This window comes from Cervus canadensis, chromosome 21 (assembly GCF_019320065.1).
Source record: "Cervus canadensis isolate Bull #8, Minnesota chromosome 21, ASM1932006v1, whole genome shotgun sequence".
Taxonomy (NCBI): domain Eukaryota; kingdom Metazoa; phylum Chordata; class Mammalia; order Artiodactyla; family Cervidae; genus Cervus; species Cervus canadensis.
Window position 1 is genome coordinate 9,522,906 of NC_057406.1, and position 18,454 is coordinate 9,541,359.

An 18,454-nucleotide genomic window follows, 5' to 3' on the forward strand; every position below is an offset into this window, starting at 1 on the left:
GCAGAAATGGGGAGTGATTGCTGGTGGGTATGGGGTTTATTTTTCTAGAATGATAAAAGTTTCAGGGGCTTAGATAGGGATAAAGTAGTAGTTTCAAAACCCTGTGAAGCTACTGAAAGCCATCAAATTGTACACCTCCTGAATGATGAATTTTATGATATGTGAATTACATCTCAATGAAAGAAAGAGATTTAAGAGATTTATCAATCATATATAATATGTGGGTCTTGTGTGGATCCTGATTCAAGCAAACCAACTATAAAAAGATATTTTGAAGATAAATTAGGAAAATTTGGACATGGACTGCATATTAAATGATCTAACAAAATAAATGGTATTATTTTTGAAAGATGTTATAATAGTTGTGTGTGGGCCTATGTTTTGTTTTTTTAACAAAGTCCTTATCTGTTAGAGATAATTACCAAAGTATTTATAGGTAAAATATGATCTCTGTATTTTTCTTTTAAATAATGTGTGTGTGGTTGGGATTGACACATACACATTACTATATATAAAATAAGTAACTAATCAGTACCTACTGTATAGTACAGGGACCTTCACTCAGTACCCTGTAATGGCATGTGTGGGAAAATAATTTAAGAGTGGCTATATCTATTTACACATAACTGATTCACTTTGCTGTACATCTGAAACTAACACAACATTGTAAATCAACTATATGCCAAAATTTTTTTAATGTGGGGGGGTAGATAAAACAAGAATAAAAAATGTTGATATTTGTTGAAAATTAGTATTGGGTATATGGGTTGATTATACTATATCCCCTCTACTTTTTAGTATTATTTAAAATTTCCATAATAAAAGATAAGGCGGTGAAAGGATTGACTTTTCTTCTCTACATTTTGCTTACTCTCAATTTTTGGTAAAACATAGATGGTGCTTTTATAATCAGAAGAATACATTAAGGCTATAAAATGAACTGAGGAGGCTGAAATATCTGACCTGTTAACCTCAGAGCTTGGTCTCCCAGAAGTTATATCTGTGCCCCACCTCTCACCCCACCCCTAGGGTCCTACCTAGCCTTGAGGCTTCCTGGGTGGGAGGGAGAGACTACTAATTGCTTCTTCAGGACTATTGCAAGGATTGCATGAAAGGGGCTTATTCTAAATTATAGGAAGTGCTCAATTAATGGGAACTATTTAGGAGATAGAGGGACTTTATAAAAGTGAAATAATCCTATTAGATGAAAATACAGGAAACAAGGATAAAAAACAAGCTTCATAGTGCTCCTACCCAGAAATAACCACAGTGAACTTTTTCTTTAAATGTTCTTTCCCATGCAGGAAATTGTGTTTTGCTTTAAAGGACAACTAAGCTTGCTGTCACCACTCACTTACAGCCTGCTTTTATTCTCTTAATATTTTAACATATTTCCTTGTATGCTTAGCTGTTTGTAAACATAATCTTAGATGGTTGCGTAATATTCAGTTGGGTGTGTTTGTGCTCTTCACCTCACCCGGGTGTTCCAAGTTCACCACAATAAAGAACACCACAGGGGACATGTGTGCCTGAATGACTTCCTCAAGATAGATTTTCAGAATGAAATCCCGAAGCCCAAGGGCCAGCACCTTTTCAAAGGACTTGGAGAGGTGAACCTCTTGGTGCTCTTGATTTTTGCCACCATTTTGCTAGAATTTTCAACACTGAACTTTGCCAAATATAAACAAGCTCTGATCATACAAAGAAGATGGAAACAGTTCCTGACTATTGCTGTCAGATGCCAGGTAATTTCCCCTGACACCCAAGGGCTGGAATCACCCTTCTTGGCCATTCACTCACACCCTTTAGCAGGAGGTAGGGTCAGAGGGTAGTACCGAGAGGGGGGTAGGAAATGAAGAAAATACTCGCGGGGAATCACACGCCACCCCCGTCTCTCCAATCATTCCTTACCCCAGGTGCTGTGAACCTGGAATCTGAGAACTCAGCAGTTCTGTGTAAGCAGAGGGATTGGGGGGTGGTGGTGGGACCCCCCCTCCCCCCGTCTCAGTCCGCCCACCCCCGAGGGTCGCACTTTGGAGGCACCGCTGATGGATGGCAGGGGACCCAGTCCGAATGAGGTGTGCGTGTCGGGGGAAGTGTCCCCAGCACCTCACCCCGCAAACACGAGAATCACGAATCCCCGCGGGCCTGGAAGCGGGGGCGTGGCCGGGAAGTCGGGGGCGGGAGCGATCTGGGACGTCAAGGCCCCGCCCCTGGCCGGCTCCCTCCTTCCTGCGCGCGGCGCCCTCGCGGAGTCCTCACCTGGAGGGACAGGTGTGCGCATCTCGCATCGGAGGCCAGCCCACGAGTGTCAGGTGAGTGTCCGCAGGAGCTCCAACCGTGGGGGCTGAGAGGAGGGTCTGGGGTGGGAATCCTCACTGGATGCAGAAAAGAGCCTGGTTAAAGAGCGAAGCTGGTCCGGCGTATGAGGAGGTACTGGTTTCTCCCCAAACTCCTACCGTATTCCTTGTTTATAGTCACGTTGTATTGAAAACGTAGACTTCGGAGGGATTTGAAGGAGGGGAAGCTGACGGGGAAACAGCAGATTTCCAAATATTTCAACCACAAATTATTTTTTTACACGATAACTTTTCTTTGTTGTAAAAGTAACAGACACTGATTGACTCTTTGGCAACTGGATAAAATTAGGAAAGAAATCATCCATGGTACTAACACACAAGCAAAACAACTGTGGCTGTTTTGATGTAATTCCTTTCAATCTTTTTTCCAGAGGCAATCACTGTAATGTAACTTTATCATCCTGTGTGTACAGTTTTTATGTCTTCCCCTCTTAATATTGTGTCATACGATTTTCTTGTGTTGTTATTAGTCATTCCAGTATGTATAATCATTATTTTTAATGGCTGCATAATGTTACATTTGAAGGATGGGCCGTAGTTGCGTACCATTCTGAACACTTGGAGGAAGGATTAGAAGGGGAGACAGAGATGTATAATAAAAAGAACATGGGCTCTAGGTCAAGCAGGCCTTCAACAAGGGAATCTTGGGAAAGATCTTTGCTCTCTCTAAGCATCAGTTTCCACATCTGGGAAATGGCTATATAAATCTGTTTCCCCAGGGTATTGTGAGGATTAAGTGAGCTAATTTATGTAGACAATCCCCATCTCCCACCCAGCTCCCATGGTTCTGGCAGAAAAAGGGTCCACATGTTTGCGAGTTTGGAGGAAGGATTTGGACCAGTGGAAACTGCTCTATGAGTGGAGCAGAGGAAGAGCTGGGGAGGGAGGATGGGTTCTTGGGAAAAACCCCAGAATGAAGAGGCCTCTGGGTCTGGGAAAGATGGGCATGGCCATCCACTCTGTTTGGGTCAGGCACAGACAGGGCCCCTAAGGCCCCAGTGGCAACCTCCAACCTCACAATGGATTCATAGGTTCAACTCCTTGGGACGGCTTCTGGAAAGAGTTCAGAGTGAGCGGATTGAAAGAAACGTAGAATGGGCAGAAGTGAAGCTTAGTAGTCAACCCCTTGTACAGATAAGGAAACTGAGGCTCGAGCACTGGTGATTTGTTCAGGATCCACACAGGCAGCAGTAACAGAGCATGTGTGGAGTCCCAGGCTCCTAATACGCTCAGGGGCCTCCACACCAGAGACTACTCAGTGTAGGAGGAGGAAGAGGTCAGGGCTGAGTCACCAGCTGCACTTATACCAGGCTAAGTTGTGCTTAGAGAAAACAGATGTCTCTGTTCTGTGAGCCTCCATTTTCTCATCTGTCAAATGGGGAGAATAACTCCTCACCTACCTACTTAGTACCCACTGCCAGGCCTGCCTATCCACAGCTAGCCAGCGCCTCCTCCACTTTCAGGGACATAGTCTGTCTCTGGTCATAGACCCTCACCCTGAGCCCCTCATCTTCTTGACCTCTAGCCATCTTCAAGGGGGCGGGAGCTGGGAACTTGTCAGCTGCGCTAGACTGTGGCCACACTTCAGTTAGAGTGGGAAATCCACACTCCCTGAATCATCTGGATGATTTCCTGACCTGGGATGTTCTGTTCTGTGTTTCTAATTTGGCTCTCCCGTAATGTACCCCGACAGCCTGCTCTCACTGGATGAGAAGGACTCTGAACCCTGGCGGGAACTCCTGAGGACTAAGAAAATCTTGTACTGAGGGTCTACAGTCCTCTGAGGCTCTCTCTCTTTTTTTTCATCTTGGCCAAGCCGCGGAGTTTTCAGGAACTTAGTTCCCTGATCAGGAATCAAATCCCCCAGGTCCCAGGCAATAGAGACGCAGAGTCCTAACTACTGGACCATTAGGGGAATTCCCTTGAGGCTGTCTGTTTCTGCCAGGCCTGTCACTCCAGGACAGTAATGAGGGTGTCAGGGTACCCGTAGCAATTGGGTGTCTGGGATCACTGATGTTCTGAAACAGAATCGGGGAAGTCACCTTCCAATTCACAGATAAGAACTTGAGAACTAATACTTGTTGAGAGCCTCATTTGCCAGCCTCTTGTTCTAAGTGCTTTTGAGCCATACTATGAAATTGTCACCTTATTGTTCCCATTTTACAGATGGTGAAACTGAGGCACAAAAAGTTAAATAAATTACCCACATGGAGCCAGGATTCAATCCTGGGCATGCTAACTTAAGTGTCTGTTCCCATTACTGCTGCCTCTTTAGCCTACATTGATGTCTGATTTGATGCACACCTGTTTCTCCAAATACATATCTGTTGTCATCTTCTGCCTGGACCATCAGGGCTTTCTGGGATGTTGATATCCTGCTGACGTCCTGTTGATATCCTTAACCCTGGTCACACTGATTTCTAATGACTCATTCTGGGTTCTGAGTCTCCTGCAACTGACACACTCCATTGGAGGAGGGCCCATCACAAGGCCCAGACCAGGCCTTGGCTCTGCTTCCTGTAACTGAGTTGGTAATAACTGCACATATCAATATGTGTCAGGCTCTGGCTACAGACTTTTGGTCCATCACCCCTTTTAATCCACTTGAGTGCTATTACCACACCAATCCCTGAGATGATGAAATGAGGCTTAGGAAGGTTCTATAAACTCACCCTGCCACATAGCCCAGAAGTAGCTGATTGAGGACTTGAATCCAACTAGTTAAAGCAGGGTCTCTACCATCACTGCCTCTCAAGTGAGAACTCATTGCAGGGGTCCTAAACACTAGTGCAGACTTTGGCTGAATACCCAGTCTGTACAGATAATTTTAAACATGCCTTTTGTATTTAAATGTACGTCTGTTTGTTATAACTTAAGTGTGTGTGTATATATATATATTCTGTGTTAATGAGTGTGTGTGTGCTGTGCGCACTGTCTCTCCAGTCGTGTCTGACTCTTTGCGACCCTATGGACTGTAACCGGCCAGGCTCCTTTGTCCATGGGATTCTCCAGGCAAGAATACTGGAGTGGGTTGCCCTCCTCCAGGGGATCTTCCTGACCCAGGGATCGAACCCATGTCTCCTGAAGTTCCTGATTTGCAAGCAGATTCTTTACTGCTAAGCCACTGGGGAAGCCCCAATGTGTGCATTATAAAACAAACATTAAATTAGAACACAGGGAATTCCCTGGCGATCCAGTGGTTAGGACTCCACACTTTCATTGTCAAGGGCTCAGGTTCAATCGCTGGGTCAGGGAACTAAGATCCCACAAGCCATCCAGCATAGCCAAAAATAAATAAATAAAAATAAAATAGAATGTTTAGAAGGCTAAGGTGAATAAGAATACAAATTCCATTTTTTTCTCTTCCCACACCCCAGTGGGTCACTGCATGAACAGGTATCTACTCTGGACATAACCACCTTAATGGGCCCCAGAATCCCCTGGATGCTTCCCGAGTGGGTGAGCAGACTCATTCAGTGGGGGCCTGAGATACATGGGCAGGTCCAAGTTGGCCCAAGGGAGACAAAGGCAGAATGGGGCCCAGTCCCCGAGGATAGGGTGAGGCTCCAGGGTGGATCTGGGAGGGTAAATTGAGCCTTTCATAGCCTTTATGAACATTAGGTCAGATTCTCCTGGGCACTGTCAGAGTTTTGAGCTGTGAAACAGCTGGGGCCATCTCCAGCTCCCAGGATTGAAGAATTCAACGAGGTTCAGTCATGAGTGCCCTAGTGCAGCCGCTGGCATGTTGTGTATGCGATAAATGTCAGTTTGCTAGTTCAACTCCTGTCTCTTCTTTTCACCCATGTGTAGAACTCAAAGCTGCTCTAAGCTAACAGTGGATAAATCCCCTATTTAGCTGTTTTCGATTGGAGACCCTGCTGACCTCCACCTTCCTTTTCAACCTTCTCCCCAGAGGGAGAGGGATCCTGGGTGCCATTTGACTGGTCTCCCCACAGTGGCTCCCCAACCCCCAAATATCTGAGGTTCCTTCCATAGGGCATTCACTTGGGCTATTCTTTTTCAGCTTCTGTCTCCTCGCCACCCTCAAATCCTACCCACTTTCAAGACCCACCTCCCCCCACCCTCCCCAGTGGTGACTCCTGAGTCTCTGAAAGGGCTGGGGCTCAGTGAGCTTAGAAGGGGACCCAGGGACTTGTCTGGATGCTGTATGTGTGCAACACCTCACTTGAATTTAAGAAAACCCAGGTTGTACATCTCATAGAACACCCCAGTGGAGGGCGAGGGGGTGGCTGGCCACCGTTTGGTGCCTCTGCCGACCGCAGGCCACATGGATCTGTCTGGCATTGTTAGTCCATCTTTTTTCTTCAGTATACCTAGACTCCCCCCGGTGGATTGTCAACTCCTGGTGAACAGGGTCCTGTGAGTACCTCTCAGGCCCTGCGAGAAGTTGGCATCAGGAAATGTTTGTGGACAGGCATGTGACACGGTGAAGAGATGATGAGTCGCAGCAACTATGCTGAGTTGAGAAGTGTTGTGGGAATTGGGATTATTAGCCGTGGCAATCATCGTAATTCCCGTGGCCTGGCTAATGAGTGGTTGTGTATCCTGGGGACGGGATTCCTTGGATTCCCAGAGGCTGGAAGGTGCAAGTTTTGAAGAGAGTCAACAGCAGTGTGAACAAGGGAGATTGTGCCTTGTTCAGAGGGCCAGGTGAGCCCAGAGGGGCGGCCAGGGGACAGGCTGAGTTGTCGGAAGGAAGTGGATGGGGGTGGGGGGCGGGGCTAGAGGCAGGGTGATGTGGTCCTTTGGTGATGCTGGGGTATTTTTAGTGCTCACTGTGCCTTTGGGACACGTGGCAGACATTCCTAACTCCTCTGGGAGTTAATTTCCCTTAAGAAGACAGCGGCATAGGAAATGCTGAGAGAGGGTGTGCCCCCGCGGAAGGGCGGGCAAGAGCCCACCACAAGAAGGCCCGGAGAGGGTGAGGAGAAACCACAGGCCTGTCCCTGAGGGGAGGCTGTCAGGCAACATCTGGCCCAAGGATGGAAAGTGCCCAGCCCCGCCTCCACCCCCACGACCACACACCCGGGCAGAGTTCACTCATTGCACAAGTATTTATGGACACCCAATACCAACCGAGGGCCCACAGGGGCAGCTACAGGAGGGGTCCGTTCTCTAGGAGATTATGTTCACGAGCATTAAAAATAAACAAGCCTCTAGCAGTTCATAAAGACAATAAAGTCAGGGTGATCCAGCAAAGAGAGCCGGAGGACAAGGCGGCCTGCTTTAGATTGTGTAATCGAGGAAGGCCTCCGTGAGGAGGTGACTTTTGAGTTGGGTGTTGAACCACAAGTAGGAGGCAGTCATTGAAGACCTGGGTGGTGGAGATCATTGTAGGCAGAAGGAGTGGAGGGTGAGGGGCCCTGAGGTGTGACGAAAGGAAAGACAAGGAGGAGAGAGGTTCAGGGTGAGACCTGAAAGGCAAGTCGGGGCCAGATCGTGGCGGCCTGGGAGAGAACGTGGATTTCACGCCGCTAGAAGGAGCTGTGATGTATTTTCAGTAGCAGAGGGACACGACTTCAGCATTAACAGACCAGTGTAGTGTCCAAGTAATTCAAACCAGGTTCAGAACACAGTTGGGAGGCAGAGCTGACAGGAAGTGCACATGTTTTGAATATGGGGGTGGTGATGGGAAGAGAACCCTTTCCCACTGGGCCCAGATGTGTGTGACCTCAGGTGTTTCTTAACAGAGTGCCTGAATGTAGAATGTGTAGGCCATTCCCCATCCGGTCCAGCCTTGAGTTTATGGACAGGAAGACTGAAGAAAGAGCCTTACAGGTCTCCTTGTCCAGCCCTCTGGGTAGGGGCTGTGAATTCTCCAAGGTCCCACTGAAATTCAAGCCTCCTGGCCCCGGTCCAGGCCACTTGCTGCCCTGCCCTGCTGCCTCTTGGCTGAAGCTGGCAGAGGAGGGAGGAATCCCTGCCGGAATGACCTGACTAGTCATGACGATGTGGTAAGGTCACCCAGAAGAAGCGTGGCAAAGCAGTGGAACCTGGAGAGGGCAGGCCAGGGCAGGGCAGCCTTGTAGGAGCAGCCGGGGGGTGAGGGGGACATCCTGGAAGGGTCTGGGGCAAAGGGCCAGGGTGAATGGAATAAGGCAGCATTTTCAGGCTAGCATGCCTGAGGACAACCTCTGAGAGCAGAGCCTATGTGGGCCACTGACCCTTGGGGGTCTCGGGAAAGACACAAGTAGGAAGACCCCAGATAAAATTCTCCTAGAACCAAGAACACAGGTGTAGACAGAGAGTGGGCAGGGCCAGTGGCTCACCTGGGCCCAGCTAGGCCTGCGTCCTTCCAGCCCACCCACCCCAAAGGGACTGGTGGCGGCCCCTCCAAGGGGAGGTAAGGTAAGGAAAGAAGAAGGAATCCAAGACAGGCCTGTGTTCGCTCCCTAACTGCTCCTTAGAGCAATCAATAGCATCAGCATCTTCCTCTTATTCAGGGCTTTCTCTGCACTAAGGTGTTCTGTGCATGCCCATCTGTATTATCCCCACTTTACAAATGAAGCTCAGAGAGTTGAAGGAATTTTCCTAGGGTCACACAGTTCGAAAGTACCAAAGTCAGCTTTTTAACCATTGTGGGCTACTGTCTCAGACTCCCTCTGTGACCTTGAGCAAGACTCCCCAAGCCCCAGGCTCTCTGCCTGTGAAATGATGGAGTTGGAGTAAATGTGCCCCATGAGGCCCCCTGTCTCTCCACTGGGGTCCAGAACTGATTCTCCGGTAGAGGGGCTTGGCGGTCTGATGGAGGGGACCAGGGTCCTGTCCTGGAGCTGTGTTCTTCACCAGCCTGGGCAAGGTAGTTAAGAGCATAGACTCTGCCAGGCCACCATCTCTCCGGAGGACACACTTGAAGATTGAATGCAGGTAACAAGGCTCAGGGAGGCCTGGCACACAGTAGGTGCTCAGTAAGTGATAGCTCTTAGTGTAGACTCAGAGCTAGCGAAGGCTGTCCTTTCACAATCCACGGTTCACTCCTTCGGCACGTATTTGTTAAATCCCTTCTGTGTGCTGGAAGGACATTAGTCTTGATACTGGTGACCTAGTGATGACCCCAAAGAGCTTTAACTCATTGCCTTCTGATATTCCAGTGGGCGAGGCAGACCAAAAAAAAAAAAAAATCAAATAAATACCACATAGAATAAGGTGGATAGTGATAAGTGCCAGGACTCACTGGGAAAGACCCTGATGCTGGGAAAGACTGAGGGCAGGAGGAGAAGGGGGCGGCAGAGGGCGAGATGGCTGGATGGCATCACCGACTCGATGGACGTGAGTTTGAGCAAGCTCTGGGAGATGGTGAAGGACAGGGAAGCCTGGTGTGCTGCAGTCCGTGGGATCACAAAGAGCCAGATACGACTTATCGACTCAACAACAAATTGCCAGGAAACAAAACGAAGCAGAAAAGGAGAGGGAGAGGGAGGCAGTGTCTGGAGGAGGGTGGGGATTGGGGGGGTGGATCTTACATCAGGACTGGAAGGCCTCCCTGTGAAAGGGACTTGAAGGTCCTGACCTGAGCGAGGGAGGCTGATCCCTGTGGGAAACATGTCCTTGGCAGCCAGAGAGCCAGGCCTGAGATCCTGAGGCTTTGGGGCAGCCTTGGGGGACAGATTGTGTAGGGTCATTTTTTTTTTAATGGTTCTTTTTTTTTTAATTCATTTTTAAAAAATAATTTTATTTATTTATTTATTGTTGGATGCGCTGGGTCTTCCTTGCTGTGTGGGCTTTTCTCTAGTTGCAGGGAGTGAGGGTTAGTCTCTAGTTGTGGTGTGCGGGCTTCTCATTGCAGGGACTTCTCTCGTAGAGCACGGGGACGCCTGGGCTTCAGTAGTTGCCGCTCCCCAGCTCTAGAACACAGGCTCAAAAGTTGTGCACAGGCCTAGTTGCTCTGCGGCATGTGGGATCTTCCCAGATCAGGGATCAAACTGTGTCCCCTTCATTGCCAGGTGTATTCTTTACCACTGAGCCACCAGGGAAGTCCCCGTAATTCACTTTTTCAATATTTTCTTGGCCACACAGCACAGCATGTGGGATTTCAGTTCCCTGACCAGGGATCAAACCCTCATCCCTGGAATTGCAAGCTCTTAAGTCTTAACTACTGGACCACCAGGGAAGTCCTATGTAGGGTCATTTTAAGGACCCTCCCTGCTGCATGGTAAATCTACAGTGCCCTCACCCTGCCCCAAGATTCAGGTTGCAGGTGCCTTGGGGGTGATACTGAAATCTTTCTCCTCATCATTGGGCACCACAAGCTTCCCAGCCCAGGGCTCTGGGTTACCAGAAAAATCGGTTCAAGCTCTCAGGAATGGCTGCCCCTGACCCAGTAAAGAGGAACTGAAACCCAGAGCTGGACTCAGTGATTAGCTCTTCACTGACATCTTTTGTCCCAGGCCTGATTGCATTTTCTGGGTGGGTGGGTTGGTAAGGGTATATAGGGAGGGGGGCTAGGGGGACTCCAGCCTGACACATCCTTGGTACGCCCTTTAAAGTTGGGCATTAAGTCCTGGGAGGAATCATTGAGAATCCAGTCTGGAACCCAGCCTCAGGCCCAGAGGCTGCTAGATAGAAGTTTTCCTTCCCTTTGAATCACCTCCCCACCTTGGCTGGGTTTTTCGTCCCCTCAGTTTTCTCCTGAGAGCTGAGAGGCAAAGTTCTTTAAAAGGACCCATGGGTGGTGTCAGAGGGAAGAAGGAAGGGGAGAACTTGGGCCCACAGAACAGCTAATCGGAAGGGGGTGTGGGGAGCATTCTTCTGAGGGAAAGACTGGGTGGGGACAGAGGGGAGAGGCTGGGGGCAGGCCTCGAGCCAAGGAGTGGGTCTGAAGACTGGTTGACCAGGATCAGCAGTGGTGTGCGTGTGTGGAGGGGGGTCAGTTACAAGTTTTGGAATGGGAGGGGACATGTGACAAGACTGGGACGGGAAGCTGGGCCATCTGACTGTTGTATGTGTGCGTGTTAGTTGCTCAGTCATGTCTGACTCTTGGCGACCCCGTGGACTATAGCCCACCAGGCTCCTCCGTCCATGGGATTCTCAGGCAAGAATACTGGAGTAGATTTTCATTTCCTTCTCCAGGGGATCTTCCTGACCCAGGGATCAAACCCAGGTCTCCTGCATTACAGGCAGATGCTTCACTGTCTAACCTACTAGGGAAGCCCCTGGTTAATGTGTACCTGGAGGCAAAGGTGAGGAGCCTCAGATTTCTCTCCGAACCAGGGAAAGGATAGAGGAGGATTCCATCTCCTCTATTGAGAATTGAGAGGATTAAATGAGATAGTAGCTGCTGGTTGGGGGGCGGGGGATTATCAGTCCTTTCTTGGAGAGAGAGAGCTAGGAAACAGGGCCATGTAGGAAGCATGGGATGGTTGGCAGTGATGGAGAGGACAGTGGTGTATCCACCCTGCTTAGTGGTGCCAGGGGAGGCCCTCTGCCTGGGGACCCAGGCCTGGCACTGTCTCTTACTCAGGAGAACCTGCAGTCACAGGCATGGTTGGCCTCCCTGGACTCTGGAAGCAGGATTCAGGGTTGATGAGATTGGGTTGGAAACAGATGACAACGGAAGGGTCTTGGTAGCCAAGCCTGGAGGCTGGCTTCTAGGACAGGTCACACTTGGGGGCCTCCAGGAGATGAAGGAGTCATCAAAATGGTCAAAACAAAGCTGACATGAGGAAACCAGGGCCCTTGAGCTGTGACCAAGTGGGTGGCTGCCACCCAGGCCGGCTAAGTGTGGCCAGGGCCCAGGGTGAGTTTGGGCCCAGAGTGGCAGTTCTCCCAGTACTTCAAGAGAAGTAGGGAATACAGACCTGTCATCTAAAATCTTTCCTTTTTTAAGAAATTTATTCATTTATTTAGCTGTGCCAGGTCTTAGTTGCAGCGTGTGGGAGCTTTCATTGCAGCATGTCAGATCTAGTTCCCCAGCCAGGGATTGAATCTGTGCCCCCTGCACTGGGAGCATGGAGTCTTAACCACTAGACCACCAGGGAAGTTCCAAATCTTTCCATTTTAAAACTCTGGGAATCAGTTAACAAAGCAAAAGAAGTAAAAACAAGAAGCACCACGCAGGCCAGGCAAAGCCTAGCACTTTTGGCCGGTGACGCTCTCTGGCAAAAGTGGCACTGAGGGCAGGTCCCCGGTGAATGCCCCAGACCTCTCCTGGAAGACTTGTCCTCACTCTCCTGCTCCTGGAAGCGAGATCATGACAGACTCAGTTTCCCAGGGCCCGATGGGAGAACAGAGACATCTTGGACTGTGTGGCCCTGGGCCAACCCCTTCCCCTCTCTGGATTGCGGTTTCCTGGGCTCTAAAAGAACCCAGTCTGTGGGGCTTCTGCCAGTTTGGAGACTGTGTGACTAAGTCCTCAGGCTCGAAGGAAGATGCGATTATTATTGACGTGACTCTTCCCACCAACCATGCTTCTGGGATTGGATGCAGCACACTCCAGAACTTGTGTGTCCACAGCCATGAATGGCTGTGTGTCATAATTTGGAGCTCTGCATGGTACAGTGTAAATATCATTGTGTTAATAACTCTGCCCTGGAACCTTTCATCCCCTGCTCTGGAAGCCAGTAGGAAGCCATAATTAATTCTTGGTGACCTGGGGAGGGGTGCAGGTGAGGAAACCTGAGCCCAGAGCTGGGAGGCAACTTGGCTAAATGTGCACCACTTGGGGGACCCTGACTCAAGTGTTGGTTCCAGGGCAGGGAAGGCAGGAACCAACCGGTGCCAGGCCGTTCCTGTGTGGGGTGGGTCATTAAACGTGTGAGGACAGGATTGGGTTTGAGGTCAGCTCTGGGCCCACGGGTTTGAGCTGCTGGAAGAGGAAGAAGGCAGAAGAGAAAGGTCGCTTTTGATTTTTTCTCTGGAGGGGAGAAAGCAGCACAGCCTTGGCTACCTCTCTGGGCCTTTTGTCAACGTCCCTCCATCTCTTGCTGTCTTGTCAAATAGTTGGCCCCTGAGTCAACCTGGCCTGCGTGCTCAGCAGCAGTGAGGCGGAGCAAGCCCTCAACTCTCTAAACAATCTCCTTTTGCAGTAACTCACATAAACACCGGCCTTCGGAGGGGCCCACGGCTAGGGTGTGAGAGGAGACAGAACCCGGCAGAGGGGAGAGGACGGTCTGGGGCTAGAAGACCCCAGCTTTGGGGGCGCCTCCTCCTCCCCACCCCCACCCAGGTTTTTCCACCTGTGCCCCCCACTGGATCAGTGGTGTCCGTGTCTGTGTGCGCTTCCTGGCCCCACACAGAAGACCCCGATCCAGGAAGGCGCTCCTCGCGAGGCTGGGGGCGGGGGACCGTGTTTCCCGGCTGCGGGCCCCCAGCGTCCCCGGGAGCAAGGGGGGGCGCGGGCCCTTTAAATCCTCCGAGGCGGCGGCGGCGGGTCGGGGATGACATCAGCGGGCGGGCCCGGGGCTCAATGGGAGCCGGCGGGCGCGCGCCGGGCGGGAGCGCGCGAGCCGGCGGCGGGGGCGGTCGGGCAGGAGGGCCCGGAGGAGGGAGGCGGCGGCTGCGGCGGCGGCGGCGGCGTTGAGAGCCAGATCCTGAACCCGGTCGGGGCGAGCGGAGCGGAGCGCGGCGGCGCGGCGGCGGCGGCAGCGGCTGGGCCGGGAGAGGCTGGCGCGGCGGGCGGCTCTGCAAATCCTCCGGCATCCGCCCCGGCGGGTCGCCCCCGCCTGCGGCAGCCCCCCGAGCAGCGGCCCGGCACCGGCGCCTTCCCGGCGGGGTAAATATTGGGGGACCGCGGGCCGGCGGAGGGGCGCAAACCTGGGGGGAAACGGGGCTCCCTCCGCCTCTTTGTTTTTGCGCGAGAGGGAGGGGGGAGAGGGCGGACACACGCGCGTTCGCACTCGGGTATGGGGGGGCTGCCCGGGCGCCGCCCGCTCGGCCCGGCGAGGACAAAGGCGCGGCTGGGGACGAGGAGGAGAGGAGGGTGACTATTTTGCAGGCTTGCCCCGGGGAGCCCCCCCACCCCCAGTCCGGCTCGTCTCTCTCTCCCGAGCTGGACCCTTCAAGGCCTCGGCCAGCCTAGGCGGCCACCCCTGGCTGCGATTTGAGGACGCTGACGGAGGTGGGGGGGGGGGCGGTCCGGGACTGGGGTGCCGGGGACACCCGATTCTGTTGATTCGGGATTCTCGGCCAAACCCTGGGCTTCGATAGGCTTCACCAGCCCATCACTAGCGCCCCCCACCCCTCCGCTCCTGGCTCGGGTGCTCCAGACCTGGGGGTCAGCAGGGCTGCTCCCGCGTGTTGGATGGGGGCGCTTGGGGGCCCTGGGGTGATGGGGTGTCTGGTCACCCAGGCACCGACTCGTGTTTTCCTTTGTGGAGAGAAAGAAAGGGGTGGGGGTTATTTATCAGATCGGATTCTCCCATTTCTGCCTGTGAGAAATCCATGTTTTGCAAGTCCCCATGGAAGAGAAAACTATGTTTGTGCCCGGGTGTCTTTAGAGAGCGGATTCCCAAGCTCTTCACACCAAACTCAAAGTGGGGTGAGCCCCCTCCCCAACTTTTTCTCTTAGTTTTCTTGCATATATTCTTGGATCAGCCTTCCTCAGGAGAAGGATTTGGGGACAGGGCCAGGGGATCCCCAGTGAATTAAGTTGCACCCGTTCAATAAATGCTTGTGTCTGGGGCTGCTTTGGCTGTCTGGCTGGGATGTCCCTCCAATTTTTATTTTAATGATCCAGGGAGGGAGGTGGGCAGGGAGTAAGAAAACTGCCCATGTGCCATTCAGCTTGGTAGTTTGTCTCATTTTTCTTAACCAGTTGAAACTCTGGAATCTTCACGTCCGCCTTTTCTATCCCCTTCATTTATTCCAGCGCCACCCCCCCTTCCCCCCAAAAAGAAGCAGCAAAGAACTGGAAAGCCTCTCCCATTCCCGCGTCAAGTCTTTCTGCTCTCTGGGAGGCTTTTGGGAGGACAGTGCTGGGACAGTCTAGGCTCTCCTTGGGGCCCTGGCCCCTGGGGTGTAGGAGCAGCCCAGGGTGGGGATAGGGGGTGGGTTGCCTGCAGGGCTAGTGGTTTGCACCCTCTCTTCTCCCCATCCCTGCCGACAGCCGGGTGAGTGGGGAGGGGCTGGGGGGGTCATGTGCAGTGTATTTATGTAAGACACCCAGACGGGAGGGCATGGGTATTTATATAACCCGGCGTGGGTATTTATGTAATATAGGATGCGGGTGTATTTATGTTCCTTTCCGAACCTGCGGCTTCCCCGGCTGCCATGTGTGGTCTCTGAATTGGCGTTGGCGGAAAACGGACTGTGGGGGTGGCGGTGTTTGTGTGTGTACACACCCGCGTCCCCCCGCCCCCACCCCCCGCCCCGTGCCCTCCCCCCAGCGGGGCTCCCGGTACACGTCTGCGTTTCTTTCTTCCTTTGAAGTGTCCACACAGGATGGTGTGTATGTGAGGTGTGTGGCGGGTGAGTTTCCCGCAAATGTGGAGTGGGTTCTCCTGGCCGCCCTGGCACCTCCGCTAAGACTGGCCGGGGCGTGTGGGCAGAGGCCCTTGGTGGAGAGCCCGGAGTTTGGCCGGCGCGGGGTGGAGGCTCCTTCCTTGTGACCACTGCTGAAGGGCTAGCGGCGGCTCCCTGGGAACTGGCGCTGGGGTTGGACGTCTCTCCCGGGCAGGAGCTGTCGGCTCCTCGCCTCCACCCCGGTGGGCAGAGACTGACCACGACCTCGTGGAAGAAAGCTCTCCTCCCACCTCGCCTCCCAGGTGGGTCTGGCTTTCCTGGTCGTCCTTGGTGTGGGGAAGGGGCCGAGACTCTGCTGTTTTTCCCCCTTCCTGCGCGGCCCCCTGGCCCTAGCATGAGCGGGTGGGTGGGAAGCCGCCAGGTAGGGCAGCAGGAGCCCTGTCTGGGCCTTAGGGGAGGAGCCTTGCTGCTGGAGGGCAGGTGGGCAGGCGGCGTGACCTCCCTGGGCCTGAGTTCCCTGTCTATAGAGAGCGGCTCGTCTTCCTAGTTGTCTACACTGGCTGTCTTGTAGACACTCTGTGATCTTAGTGGACTCCCCCACAACCCTCTCCTTATTTCATAGGCCCCCCAGAGCAAGACCTCACCTCCCAGCCTTGGAGTTTCCTCCCCTGCTGGCCAGAACCTCGAATGTGCCCAGATCTTTGCCCCAGGCCAGAGCAGAGGGGTCCCTCCCAGGGTGGTCCCTGCTAGTTCAGAGAGCTTGAGAGAGCTTGGACACCCAGGGTGGGGCACAGCAGGGAGGGAAGTGCTCAGATCGGCACTGTCCCCCCAGACCTCCTCTCATCCCAAAGAAGCTGACGGGCGGCTCAAAACTTGGCTTTGGTCCCCTCGGTTGCTCTGCAGGGCCTTCTTAGGAGACCCTCCAAGTCTTGAAGAAAGTCAGCCCCAAACTGTCTGTTTATCCGTAGAAGGCCGTGCAGAGAGTCCTGTTGCAGTTCTTGGTGTTGCGAGGTTGAGAGAGGGAGAAGACCGGAAGCTGGATGTTCTGGGGGCCCCTTTCCAACCTTCCCCCTGAGTTGGGGAGATCTCTCTTTGCGGGGCCCAGTGCAAACTTGCAGAGTCTACCTCTGGGAAGACCCGTGCAGGTTGTGGAGACCTGGCCTTTGGTTCTTGGTGCTGGAAGCCTGGGGTGGGAATGGGGCCATTGGGACCCCATCATTTCCAAGTCCTAAGGGGGCTGCGGAACTCCTTTGGGGACCCTCCATTCACTCTGTCCTCCTGTCCCTGGAGGTTGGAATTAGCTGGTGGTTGCCATGGCAGCAGCCCCAAGGTGATCAGCTTCTCCATCTGCCCTCTCCATCACCCCCTCTGTCCTTGATTTTCCTTTCAGGGTCTTTGCCCATTGTGACTAGCCTGCGCCAAGAGGCTCCTATTGGCGGGTCCCCAAATGCCTGTCCCCCGAGGAACTGCTTGCTTTGCTTTTTCCTCCTGCACCCTGTCTCCAACCCCCTTCTTCTGCCTGGCTACCCTGACACCTGTTCCGATAGCCTCACCACCTGTGGAGGCTGTTGGGCTACCTGACCCGTGGTTGCCCTTTAGGCAAAATGAGGCCAAATCCCTTCCAGGCCAGCCAGAGGGAGATTGCAGTGTCCCGAGTTTTTTCTTGTGGCTTTGCGGGACCTTTTTGGTGGGGGAGGGGTGGGGTCTGGGGGCTCACCCCCTTCCCAGCTCCCCTCCTCTCTGACCCTGTGTTTCTGCTTCCCTCCACAGGAGTGAACCATGGAGCTACGTGTGGGGAACAAGTACCGCCTGGGCCGGAAGATCGGGAGCGGGTCCTTCGGAGACATCTACCTAGGTGAGTGTTTCTGGCTCCAGCTCAGTGGGGCCTGAAGCCCCTGGGACAGCCCTGGGGGCTCGGAGGAAAGATGCCAAGATTTCATGCTCTGAAGCTCGAACGTGACTCCGTGTTTTGGTTGTTTTGTCCCAGACCCATCCCAGGTGGGGAGGGAAGCCGCAGGCTGGGGGTAAGGCAGGCCGAGGGACTCCTCAGTCAGGGCAGGAGGGTGGGCGTCCGGGATGTCAGTGCTGCCATCCGGGCTGCAGGAGGTATTTTTAACTCTGGGTTTCTAGCTGCAGATGATCTGGGTTTCCAGCTGGGCGTGGGAAAGCCCAGGCTGGGTTAGCACCCCTGTCTTGTCTCCTGGGAAGAAGGATGCTGGTGGACAGAAGTGGCCGGGCCGCTGTTGCTTCCCCCGCTAGGCCCGCCCCCGCCCTGTGGTCTGGAATTCAGCCCAGGAAGACTTTGGAATGATGCAGGCTCCCCACTAACCTTGGGGGCGGGGGTGGTGGTCGTAACTTTTAGAATCTCTCTCCCCGGATGTGCTTCCTGTTGAAAGGCTGAGCGTGGTCTCCTGTTGTTGAGTAAATCACTGACATCTCACCCCTGTCCTTGATCCCAGAGAATGCCACTTTCTCAGCAGCCCTGGATCAGGGCGGGGTGGGGGGGGGTCACGAAGTCAGGAGGTGCAACCCTTCCTTGGCAGTTGTTGGTCCAGAGAGAGAGACTGTGTTGGTCGATCGGGAGTGGGAGTTGTTAGAGTGAGGTGGCAGCCCCCGGGATTTTTCCCCGTCACTGTCCCGGTGCTCTTGGCAGCATCTGTGCCTCTGTTTCCCTC

The 18,454-nt window shown here is 53.0% G+C and overlaps 1 protein-coding gene across 9 annotated transcripts in view; it reads left to right on the plus strand.

Annotated features, from left to right (window-relative positions):
• Nucleotides 1-2,244: 2,244 nt before the first annotated feature.
• The window catches only part of LOC122423369 (casein kinase I), a 36,681-nt gene continuing 20,471 nt past the window's right edge, over nt 2,245-18,454 (plus strand). For 3 of the 9 annotated variants that reach the window (XM_043440350.1, XM_043440351.1, XM_043440349.1), the window contains exons 1-2: nt 13,853-14,091; nt 17,550-17,634. In XM_043440350.1, coding sequence (XP_043296285.1) covers nt 17,559-17,634 — 76 coding nt within the window. In that variant the 5' untranslated portion in view covers nt 13,853-14,091; nt 17,550-17,558. Of the gene's footprint in view, nt 2,316-13,845; nt 14,092-14,237; nt 14,299-14,364; nt 16,082-17,549; nt 17,635-18,454 lie in introns of those variants that run through there. The other 6 variants (XM_043440343.1, XM_043440342.1, XM_043440347.1 and 3 more) reach the window with 6 other exon arrangements.